The sequence below is a fragment of the Onychostoma macrolepis genome, chromosome 03 (genome assembly GCF_012432095.1).
Source record: "Onychostoma macrolepis isolate SWU-2019 chromosome 03, ASM1243209v1, whole genome shotgun sequence".
Taxonomy (NCBI): Eukaryota; Metazoa; Chordata; class Actinopteri; order Cypriniformes; family Cyprinidae; genus Onychostoma; species Onychostoma macrolepis.
Window position 1 is genome coordinate 54,574,800 of NC_081157.1, and position 12,604 is coordinate 54,587,403.

General features: G+C 42.3%; 1 protein-coding gene across 12 annotated transcripts in view; it reads left to right on the forward strand.

Moving 5' to 3' along the window:
• grin2ba (glutamate receptor, ionotropic, N-methyl D-aspartate 2B, genome duplicate a) overlaps positions 1-10,915 on the forward strand; it is a 67,914-nt gene extending 56,999 nt beyond the window's left edge. For all 12 annotated transcript variants that reach the window (XM_058769398.1, XM_058769399.1, XM_058769397.1 and 9 more), the window contains 5 exons: positions 160-389; positions 481-641; positions 2,040-2,227; positions 4,981-5,219; positions 6,559-10,915. In XM_058769398.1, the coding sequence (XP_058625381.1) occupies positions 160-389; positions 481-641; positions 2,040-2,227; positions 4,981-5,219; positions 6,559-8,532 (2,792 nt within the window). In that variant the 3' untranslated portion in view covers positions 8,533-10,915. The remainder of the gene's footprint in view (positions 1-159; positions 390-480; positions 642-2,039; positions 2,228-4,980; positions 5,220-6,558) is intronic.
• The last annotated feature ends 1,689 nt before the right edge of the window (positions 10,916-12,604 follow it).

A 12,604-nucleotide genomic window follows, 5' to 3' on the forward strand; every position in this document is an offset into this window, starting at 1 on the left:
ATTAAACTGAACCCCGATATTATACCCAGATATAGTGGTGTTGTGTCTGGATCTCCAGCTCCTTCACGCTCGTCACGAAGGACTGGCGCGTCTCCTTCTCTTCTCTCAGGTGTCAAGTGAGAGTGAAGGAGTCACTGTGTTGTGTTTCTGTGCTCTCAGAGGCCGGAGGTCCGTCGTTCACCATCGGAAAGGCCATCTGGCTGCTCTGGGGTTTGGTCTTCAATAACTCCGTCCCAGTGCAGAACCCCAGAGGAACCACCAGCAAGATTATGGTGTCCGTCTGGGCCTTCTTCGCTGTGATCTTCTTGGCCAGCTATACTGCTAACTTGGCCGCGTTTATGATCCAGGAAGAGTATGTGGACCAGGTGTCGGGCCTCAGCGACAAAAAGGTGCTCTAGTAGAAGATACGGCTGGAGTTTTTCAGGTAGAGAGGATATTCAGTTCAGTTCAGTCACTCTTGTGCTGTATGTTTGTCTTCAGTTTCAGAGACCCAACGACTTCTCCCCGCCGTTTCGCTTCGGGACGGTGCCCAACGGCAGCACCGAGAGAAACATCCGCAATAACTACAGAGAGATGCACTCCTACATGGTCAAATTCCACCAGCGCAATGTTAACGAAGCGCTGTACAGTCTGAAGACAGGGTGAGTCTGAGATCAGTCATTCATGAAGACGCCAATACACTTTAGCACACACATTCACTGTTAATTATGAGTTTTCTCTCAATGCACTGCTAACTCGCTGCTTATTAATAGATTAGGTGTGAGGATGAAGGGATCTATAATATGATCATTCAGAATAAGACACTAATATGTGACCTGAGCTGGCAAAATGAGTCACAATGACCAAAATTTCAAAAATGAGTTTCACATTTTCCATTAAAAGACTTTCTAAATGATGTGTGATTTGTTGGAACCGGAGGAAAAATGACCGAGCGACAGCCGTTTAAAGTCGATGGAGTCAGCGAAGTCAATTCTGTGAAAAATCGAGTTAAAGTTTTCTGAAGATTCCGAAGCTAAATCACTGAGCAACGTTACATCTTTTCCTCCACTTCTTTTCTTAATAATAATTACTGAATCAATAATTACAATATAGCTATTTTTTTATTATTTTATCTTTGTTATTATAAATTAGAACAGATGCAAACAAACAGTAGCAAACAAGCAGTAGAACAAATATAAGAAAGAAAACAAATAATCAAATGTAAAAATCATTTTGTGTGTTCATTACAAATAAATTTATTATTAAAACTACAAAAGCAGTTCAATCAAGAGCAGCGAGTGATTCCCTCTTTTCTTTTCTTTTTAGATTAACATTAATGAGACAAACGGCTAGATATTAAGACTTACTGTTATGCATGGATTTAATATAATGTTACACATCCAATGTTTTTCCCAAAACGTTCTGCAGACGTTTGCTTAAGACATAACAGATTAATGATTGCTAGGGTGTTGCTATGCAGTTGCTAGGGTACATGGGGTGGTTGCTAGGGTGGTGCTACTGTATGTGGTTGCTAGGTTACTTGGGGTGGTTACTATGGTGGTTGCTATGGTACCTGGGGTGGTTGCTAGGGTGTTGCTATGCGGTTGCTAGGGTACCCTGGGTGGCAGTTGCTAAGGTACTCTGTGTGGTTGCTAAAGTGTTGCTATGTGTTTGCCAGGGTACCCAGGGTGGTTGCTAAGGTGTTGTTAGGGTACCCGAGAGTAGTTGCTATGCTGTCGCAGGTGTCAAGAAGCGAGCGGAGAGAAGGTACTCCTCACAGAAAACATACAAATAAAGATCATTTTAGATGTTTAATTACTATTTGGAACATTAGGATCGCTAGTCGAGGGCTTAATGAACTCAATTTTGTGAAAACCTCAAATTCGACTACAATTGTCATTTTTCACTATTTTTGCGTGCAGCTCAAAATTAGCCTGTGCGCATTCACACTCATTTTGCATGTTTTAAAAGTACTAATAAATGGCCAGTATGCAACTAATTCCTAGCAGTCATTGAAATGAAGCGTTTAAGTTCTGTGCGTGTGGTGTCTTGAATGGCAGGAAGCTGGACGCCTTCATCTACGACGCGGCGGTGCTGAACTACATGGCGGGCAGAGATGAGGGCTGTAAGCTGGTCACCATCGGCTCCGGGAAAGTGTTCGCCTCCACCGGCTACGGCATCGCCATCCAGAAAGACTCGGGCTGGAAGAGACAGGTGGACCTTGCCATCCTGCAGCTGTTTGGAGACGGTACTGCTCATCTTGAGTCATTCACATCACACTAACAGTCACTTGTTCACTAGTAATAATAACCCAGCAACCCTCAGTCATGCACAGTCTGCAATTCGGCGTCAAGCAGTTGTTTGTTTGTAGTTCGTTTGAGTTTTCCCTCTTTCCCTCACTTTCCTTTGCTTAAATAGCTTATAAAAGCACCGTGCGCAGTTTACTTTAACTTTTAAATTAGCGGCAATTCGGCAACAACAAAATACAACGTAGAACATAGAACTTTTATTAACAAAACGAATAAAAATACACCATGCTATAGGCTAGCCTATGCCTGATATAAAATTACAAATAACTTACACAAAGTTTAAATAGGTATACAAAACTAAAAATCAGTAAAGAATGAGGAACAAATAATTATGAAACGTAGAACGTTTATTAGCAAAACCAATAAGAAAGTTTGGAGGCACTGATTGTACACACCTTGATGTAAAATAATGAAAAAATAAATAAATAAATAAAAATACACAGTTTAAATAAAATAAAAATCAGCAAATACTGTGGAACCAAATAAATGAGATACGAATGTTTAAAAAAACATCCATTATCACTTAGATTAATGGCAGAAGTCAACAGGCTTTTCAAAATCCAAAATATTTTTAAAAGAGGCGCTTTTACATTTCGTTTTGAAACTGTTCCGCTGTCTCACCTCACTCTTCTTGACAGTCAGCTCGACTCACTCCTCACGTGATAAATGAAATCTGATCTGTGATGCAGCCGCGTTCAGTTTGAATTATAGTGTCCTCTAACTGAACTAAATGATTTTTATTACTATAAAAAAATCTAAACTACGGTGAGGGACAGTGCCGCGGTGGGCAAGTGACGTAACCGGTGTTGCGGCTTAACACCGGTATCACCGCCAACACCGTCTATCGCAGCAAGCCTAGTGCGGCGTTCTGCAAGCTTGTGAATCCTCTCATTATATAACACCGTGTAGATAAGATGTAAATAAGAGATTCATTGTGCAGAGAGCTTATTAACAGAACGTCGTGAGATCGCGATGAACTGAAGTGAGTGACAGCTTTTAGTGATTATAGACTGAGCGCTTTTTGCGCATGCTAAGCTGTTTTGACTGTCTCAGAACAGTATTCATCTCAGTAAAGAAATTATTGTTTTAAGTCATAATTTTATTTTTCTTGATGTTTCAAAATGACTCTCTTTGTGTGCTTTTAGCGAACAATAAATGCAAATGAACTATAAACTAAAAACGCGTATAAATGCACGAATGCAATGACTGGAGATTTTAATAGATTAGATTTTCAATTTGTTTCTCGGCAAACCCTATCATATGCCTTAAGAACACTTGGAATACGGAACGAGTTGCATGGGATCATTTTTATGACATTTTAATCCTTTTTGGAAAAAGATTTAAGAAGTTTACAAGTCATTAAATGGACAAGTGCAAGCATTTTATTTATTTATTTATTTATTTTTTATAAATGTCTTCTTTTGTTCTTCGAAAAAAATAAGGTAGCTTAATGTGGCTTTAGAACAGCATCAGGTTGACTAATTATTTAGCCTACTTAAGTTGTGAAGGGGTAATAGTTACAATAAATAATAGCTATAGCTATAATGAGAGAGAGCTAGCGAGCAAAATAAGGGTTACGCATAAAAGAGCATTATAGTTATTGTGTGGGGGCCCCGTACCTGAAATTTGCTTAGGGCCCCCAAATCACTAAGTCTGCCCCTGTTCCCATATTCCCGAGTCCTAGTTTCCACAGATTTACACAATCAGCCAGAAGTTTTTGAACAGTGCTTTTAATTATTTTTAAAGGATTATCTTCTGCTCACCAAATCCAAAGTACAGCAAAAACAGTAATATTGTGAAATATTTTTATTATTTAAAATAACTGCTTTCTATTTGAATATATGTTCAAATGTAATTGATTTCAAAGCTGAATTTTCAGCATCAAAAAAAAAAAAATAAAAATAATATATATATTGACTTTTGAGTGGTATAGTGTATAATTGTACAAAAGAAAAAAAAGAAAACATTTCAAATAAATGCTGCTCTTTGGATCTTTCTATTCATTTTCTATTTCTATTCAATTCATCAAAGAATCCTGAAAAAATTTACTCAACTGTTATAAATATTGATAATAATAATCAGAAATGTTTCTTGAGCAGCAAATCAGCATATTAGAATGATTTCTGAAGATCATGTGACACTGAAGACTGGATAATGATGCTGAAAATACAGCTGCGCATCACAGAAATAAATTACATATTAAGAGATATTCACATAGAAAACAGATATTTTAAATAGTAAAAATATTTCACAATATTACAGTTTTTGCTGTACTTTGGATCAAATAAATGCAGGCTTGGTGAGCAGAAGAGACTTCTTTAAAAACCATTAAAAATCTTCAAAGTTTAAAAGCTTTTGACTGGTAGTGTAGATGGCAATTAATCAACACATGACAAAGGTGTCTAACGTTCCCCATGTTCCCTTAGTTTGGTAATGTAGAAACTAAGGTTTAATCCCGGACATGCTCTAATCCCTCCCTGAGTGTCTTGTGTATTGATATGTTTTCCATTGTTCTTGGTGGTGAATTTCTGCCTTTGATCAGTCTTCTTCAGTGAATCCAGTTCAAATTAAAGACTGCACTCGTCTGCCAGCAGCTTTGAATTACCTGAGCCTTTGTTTCAAATGCAAACAGACCCAGTGTGTAGGAGCATTGCATCACCCTTTATAATGTGTGTGTGTGTGTGTGTCTCAGGTGATATGGAGGAGTTCGAGGCTCTCTGGCTCACCGGGATCTGCCACCACGAGAAGAATGAAGTGATGAGCAGTCAGCTGGACGTGGATAATATGGCGGGTGTGTTCTACATGCTGGGTGCCGCCATGGCTCTGTCGCTCATCACCTTCATCGCTGAACACGTCTTCTACTGGCACCTGCGCTTCTGCTTCATGGGCGTGTTTTCTGGGAAACCAGGGTTCACCTTCACCATCAGCAGGGTAATTCTGTGCCCACAGCCACACCTCAGAAAACACACAGCATCGCAGTAGGGCTGGACAATGATTCAGTATCAGTATATAATTACTTTCAATAACAGTGATATGATTTGTAAACGCATTTACGATATCTCTATCAATTTGCAGTTTCAATAAGACCGTCTCTAGCAACGGCTGCTTACTCTTTTTCTGTGTTCTGCAGCAACCCTTTGTATGTTCTTTATCCTGGCTGAAGCACTTTTGTTTCAGTCTATAAGAATAATCAGTATAAAGTTAAGATTTTAATATTAATAAGGTGATTCTGAGAGTCTTATGTTTATTTGACGGTGATTTCACATTTTTTGTTTGTATGAAGGCTAAATACAAATAAATGGTGAACATTCATTTATTTAAACCATTTTTATTTCTAAAATATTACATAGTTTTATAGGAGGTTTCACAGACTTGGAAAATTCATTTTTTTAATATTGTTCATATCGATATCAGAATTATATTGTATCGACCGAAATTAAGAAATGTAATTTATTCCTGTGATTTTTAAAGCTGAATTTTTAGCATCATTACTCCAGTCACATGATCCTACAGAAATCATTCTGATATTCTGATTTGCTGCTCAAAAAACATTTATTATTATTATTTTGAAAACTTAAATAGAAATATTTTGTAACATTATAAATGTTTTTATCATCACTTTCGATCAATTTAAAGCATCCTTTCTAAATAAAAGTATTAATTTCTATAACCCCCCATGTATAAAAAATGTATAAATAAATACAATTATACTGACTCCAAGCTTTTGAATGGTATAGTGTGTAATGTTATAAAAGCTTTTTATTTCAGATAAATGCTGATCTTTGGAGCTTTCTATTCGTCAAAGAATCCTGAAAAAAAAAAAAAAATTACTCAGCTGTTTTAAATATTGATAATAACAATAAAAATAATAAATATTTATTGATCAGCATATTAGAATGATTTCTGAAGGATCATGTGCTGAAGACTGGAGTAATGATGCTGAAAATACAGCTTTGAAATCACAGGAATAAATTACAATTTAATATATATTAAAACAGAAATCAGTTATTTTAAATAGCAAAAATATTTTACAATATTTCTATTTTTGCTGTACTTTGAATCAGATAAATGCAGGCTTGGTGAGCAGAAGAGACTTCTTTAAAAAAACATAAAAAATCTTACTGTTCAGAAACTGTTGACTGGTAGTGTACATTTTGGCCATATCGTCCAGCCCTACTTCGGAGCAGTGCAGAATACAGTTCCAAGATGCTAGAAATAACATGCTTATGCTGTCTCTGATCACTGAAAGGTCTCTCTCTTCCTCTCTCAGGAGATTTACAGCTGCATTCACGGAGTAGAAATCGAAGATAAGAGTTCAGCACTCAATTCGCCATCGGCTACCATGAACAATACGCACTCGAATATCCTGCGCCTGCTGCGCACCGCCAAGAACATGGCGTCCCTCTCGGGGGTCAACGGCTCCCCGCACAGCGCGCTGGACTTCATCCGCAGAGAGTCCTCCGTCTACGACATCAGCGAGCACCGCCGCAGCCTGGCCGGACACTCGGACTGCAAAGCCCCCTACCTGCCCGACGACAACATGTTCAGCGACTATATCAGCGAGGTGGAGCGCACCTTCGGCAACCTGCACCTGAAGGACAGCAACCTGTACCAGGACCACTACCTGCACCACCACGGGGGCTCGACTCTGGGGCTGACCGGCCCCAACCGGCCCCACAGCTTGGGCTCCAGCAGTTCTCTGGAGGGCGGCATGTTTGACTGCGACAGCCTGGGCGGCGGCGTAGCCCCCATCTTCACCACACAGCCACGCTCTGCACTAACGCACAGGAACATGAGTAAATTCGACCTGCTGCAGAGCCAGACTCCCCCGTCTGGGCCGGGATTGAAGCAGGGACTGGCTGACCTCTACGGAAAGTTCTCCTTTAAAGGTGGAGCCTCCAGTTCGGGATACATCGCAGGGCACGACCGGTTCTGCGGTGGAGCTGACGACGGAAACATTCGCTCTGACGTGTCTGACATTTCCACTCATACCGTCACCTACGGGAATCTGGAGGGGAACGCAAAGAAACGCAAGCAGTATAGAGACAGCTTGAAGAAGCGTCCGGCATCGGCAAAGTCCCGCAGGGAACTCGACGAGATCGAACTGGGTTATCGGCGCCGCCAACATCACCACCACCACCACCACGGGCACCGCTCGGCTTCGCCTCCGTCCGAGCGCAAACGAGGCGTGAGCTCCACCTCATATCTGCTACAGGACAAGGAGAGCCTGAGGGATTTCTACCTGGATCAGTTCCGGCCCAAGGAAGGCGTGCCGCAGTGGGAGCATGTGGATCTTACTGATGGCCCCGGCGTAGGAGGAGGCAACTGCACCAGTTTGGTGTCTGTAGACGACTTCCTAAAGAGCAAACCCAAGAAACCGGAGAGCGGCGAGTGGGAATGTCGCAGCTGTCGGGCCAGCAGCGCGGGAAGCAAGCACGGACCCGGAGTTCTGCACATTGGAAGCGGCTGCGTGGCATCAGGAGCCGCAGGAAGAGTCGGAAGCAGCCGTCCAAGTTCTGCCACTTGCATGCGATGTGAAGCCTGTAAGAAGTCCGGAAACCTGTACGACATCAGCGAGGACAGTAACCACCTGCTGGAGCAACTGGGAGGCGGTAGAGGCCAGACGCCGGCGCAGCGCCGCAGGGCCTTCAGCGGGAAGCCGCTACGCCGGCAGCACTCCTACGACGCATTCGTAGATCTGCAGAGAGAAAACTTAAGTGGAATAGGCGCACCGCCTATGTTATGTGCAGCACCGCCGCCACGCAGCGTCAGCCTCAAGGAGCGGGAGCGCTGCATGGACGCCTCCTTCGCACACATATTCGAGCGTCCCGAACAGGACACGGAGCGAGACCCGCTGTTCTACGAGAGTGGCGCGGGATCGCTGTTTGGGTTGCAGAACGCGCCCCATCGGCGCTCGGTGGGAGAGAGGGATCTGAGAGACAGAGGACTCCTGGAGGGGCCTGTTCACGCTTTATCTAAATCCCTCTATCCCGACCGAACCGACCACAACCCCTTCATCCCTACGTTCGGAGACGACCAGTGTCTGCTGCACGGTGCCAAGTCCTACTACGTCACCAAGCAGCAGTCGCAGCACGGGGATTTGCTCAGCCCCATGGGCTTCCCCGCAGAGCTATGCATGGGGAACCACCACACCAGCAAGCTCAGCCTTGGCCCGCCTCGACCGTTCACCGGCAGCAATGGACACGTGTACGAGAAGCTCTCCAGCATAGAGTCTGACGTGTGAGAACCAGTCCAGATTTTAGCAGGACACACAGAACTCGAGAGAGAACTGAAAATGTAATTTCCTGTGAAGTTCACGTTTGCACCGTTGGGTTCATCTCCACGAGCTGGTGAGAAGAACAAGAGCACGTCCATCTGCCACGTCAGATGGCCACCAGAACAGCCCAGTCCTGTACTCGTGTCTTTTGTGAAGATACAATCATGAAAGCATAATAAATGCGCACTGATATTTTTTTTTGAAACAGGGTAATAACTGTACCTCAGAGACGTACTGCCGACTACTGGTAATCTGTTGTTGAAATTGGGTTTCATTTGTCTGTCGTTTTCCTGAGGCCTTTGCTGAGCGTTAGGGATTTTTGAATGTGACGATCAATCCAGTCTCCGCGTCAGCCTAGCGCATCCATGGCAACAGCCTCTCCCATGCTGTTTACTGCCGTGAAACACGCGTGCATTCGTGAAAGTGCACAAGCCTCTGTTTTATGCCGTCATTTATATTCGAGTCTCTACTGCCGTGATATTTCATATTCAATGAGAAAGCGTGTTGATACGCCTTCGGTTACGCTCTCGTGACTCTCGCTCAGATGCTGAGAAACGAGGGAGATGAAATGACAGTATCAACACCTCTCTTTGTTTTGGTTGTAAATACATTTCTCTTTATATAAGCCGACAAGGTCTACCTTTAATATAGCTTTTTCAAGTATAACCAAAATAAAGATAAAAACAGAACAAAACAACAAAAACATAAAATATGCAAAATTTAGCTAAAGCATTATAACTCATGATAAGTGATATTTTAAGCGATAGTTTGCTTTTTAAATCCATGTTTATTACTTAATTCTGATAGTTTACCGCCTCCTAACCGGCTTCATTTTAAGGATTTACCTTTATTCGGATTTACCTTTGCAGCGTAACAGAGCTGAGCAGTGCTGTCGTGGACATGTTTAGTTTACTCGATTAGTGTACCAATTACTCCTTGCTAAGTTTTTCTTCAATTGTGTTTAGACGTCTGGTCGCCTGCTGGAGAAGGTTTCCAGGTTCTCTCTCTCTCACACACATACACATACACACGTTTACATAGCTATGTAAATGAGGACATAATTGCTATAAACTTGCCCAAACCCTTATTAAAAATAAGCATTTACGTTATTTATGTATTTGTACCTTTCAGGACGTTTACAGAAGGTGGTTTTGTCAGATTTAGCGAACAATCGGCCTCAAAGTGTCCTCAGTGTAGCTACGCAAACACACACACAGACACACAGATCTCCAGCATCCATCACAGAGTGTGTTTTATGATCTGAAGCAGGGCTTTGAACCCTTCCTAAGGACTGACTGACTTTGTAAAGCTGATTAGTAAGCTGCTAGAGTGTCATGTTTTTAATTGTAACGCTATCGTGAGGTCCCGTCCTCGCTTTAGGTCTGCCGCAGAATAACCTTTCATCTCCTCTTGTATTGTTTCTACAGTTTGAATAACTCTAACCATGTCTTTAAACTTTTCTTTTTAGAGCATTACTATTATTATTATTATTATTATATCAAAGCGTTTTAGGGTGTTTTCTTCTCGTATGTTGAAGCCGGAGGCATTCCCGTTATAGCGCAGTAATCTATGTTTGAGTTTTCCTAAAAACGTATATAGTTTAGATTCAAACACACACACACACACACACACACACACACAGAGTTCCCTACGACCCCCATGCTTAAAGCTTGAGCTCTATATGCTTGAAAATCACATTTTCTTGTGCTCATAGAGGAATACGCCTATTACGCATAGCTGTAGTTATAATTTTTTCTAGTGTATTCGCAATATATAAGCAACTTTTAATGTTCTGTTGACTACTATATTCTCATTATTCTAAGGTAAGTATAGCTGGTTTGAAGTATTCTACAGATAAGAAGCGCCCTGTTGTTATTCACATCGCTACGGTACAAACTCCATCTGTTGTTTTCTCCACACGATCGATGAATTTGTCGCTCGTCAGGTGTGCGTGTGCGTGTGCGAGACTCTGACTTCTATGTTAAATACTCTTGTTGCTATGGCACTGCCATGGTGTTACAATGCTGTTCCCATGGTAACTGCAGTGCAAGAGGATGCGGGCTGAATGAGTGAATTGTTTCACTATGGAATAAGAACTACATCCACTTTGATATGTTACTGAAATTTTTACGTCATTTACATCTCTGAAATGATTCTCAAGTGAAAACATGTACAGATTGTGTATATAATAATGAGAGAATTCCTCCTTTTGTATGACAATATGAACACAAACCTCTATGAGACTTTAATAGTGAGCGAGTGTTTTGATGATGATGATGATGATGGATCAGAATTCTTTCACATGCTGAATAAAGCGAATTAAAATAAACTCTTGAGTCTGTCTGCCTGCTGCTCATCTCATTCTACGCTCTAGTGTGTGCTCGTTCTATGTACTGTACTCTCTATGTACTGTACTACGCTGTCACATAATCTGCTGCACTACATTTTCTCTGTGCATGGAATACCTTAAACTTGTGTAGCATACAAACGACACATGGTATCCTGTGATGAAATGCTCTCTATGTTCAGCTTTATTCTAGTATGCAATAGTTCAAGACAAATGATTATGAATTTAAGCACGGACAAGAACACGAGGCTGCTAAAGTGCCTCATCAGTAATGGCTTGTAGCTGATTGAATGCAGCGGTTTCTATCTAGTATGTAGTATTGACAGTGCAATAGGTTTTTAGTGTTTTCTGTCGTGCAGTGAGACGCTAAACTACACACGAAGAAGCGCTCAGCTCGACTAATCTATTATTCCTCACACATCCGCTTTCCTCTTATTCATTCCTCACTGGCATAGGAGAAAGAAGCATATGAAATATTGATAGACACAGAGAGAGAGACAGGCAGCGGAGGGAGGGACAAGGAAGGACTTCCAAACAATAAAAGAGCAGAGAGAGAGAGAGACTCTGGGCTGATAGCAGTACGGATGATAGGAGCGCCGCTCGTTCTTGTTGACTGTGCTGCTGCCGTTTAATGAACCTCTCAACACCCCCACAGTCCCACAATCCTTTGTGAAGCTGCGGCTCGCTCTTATTAACGGTCGCCTAGCAACAGAGCGGCGTGCGGGGGGGTGGGGGGTAAGAGGATAATCATCTGAAGCTCCGCCCACTACAACTGACTCACACCAGCAAATTTTCATGAGCAATTAAACTGCAGTGCCACGCATGCTAATAACAAAGAATTAGCACTGCAGCGCCGTGCATGCTAATAACACAAAATTACCACTGCACCTCAGCACATGCTAATAACACGCTAATAACACACAAAATTACCCCCGCAGCTCCACACACGCTAATAACACACAAAATTACCCCCGCAGCTACGCACACGCTAATAACACACAAAATTACCGCCGCAGTGCCACACATGCTAATAACACACAAAATTACCCCCGCAGCTCCGCACACGCTAATAACACACAAAATTACCCCCACAGCTCCGCACACGCTAATAACACACAAAATTACCGCTGCGGGGGTCACTAATAACACACAAAATTACCCCCGCAGCTCCGCACACGCTAATAACACACAAAATTACCGCTGCGGGGGTCGCTAATAACACACAAAATTAGCGCCACAGTGCCACACACGCTAATAACACACAAACTTACCGCCGCAGTGCCACACACGCTAATAACACACAAAATTACTCCCGCAGCTCCGCACACGCTAATAACACACAAAATTACCGCCGCAGTGCCACACACGCTAATAACACACAAACTTACCGCCGCAATGCCACACACGCTAATAACACACAAAATTACTCCCGCAGCTCCGCACACGCTAATAACACACAAAATTACCGCCGCAGTGCCACACACGCTAAAAACACACAAAATTACCCCCGCAGCTCCGCACACGCTAATAACACACAAAATTACCCCCGCTGCTCCGCACACGCTAATAACACACAAAATTACAGACGCAATGCTACACACGCTAATAACACACAAAATTACCGCTGCGGGGGTCGCTAATAACACACAAAATTAGCGCCATAGTGCCACACACGCTAATAACACACAAACT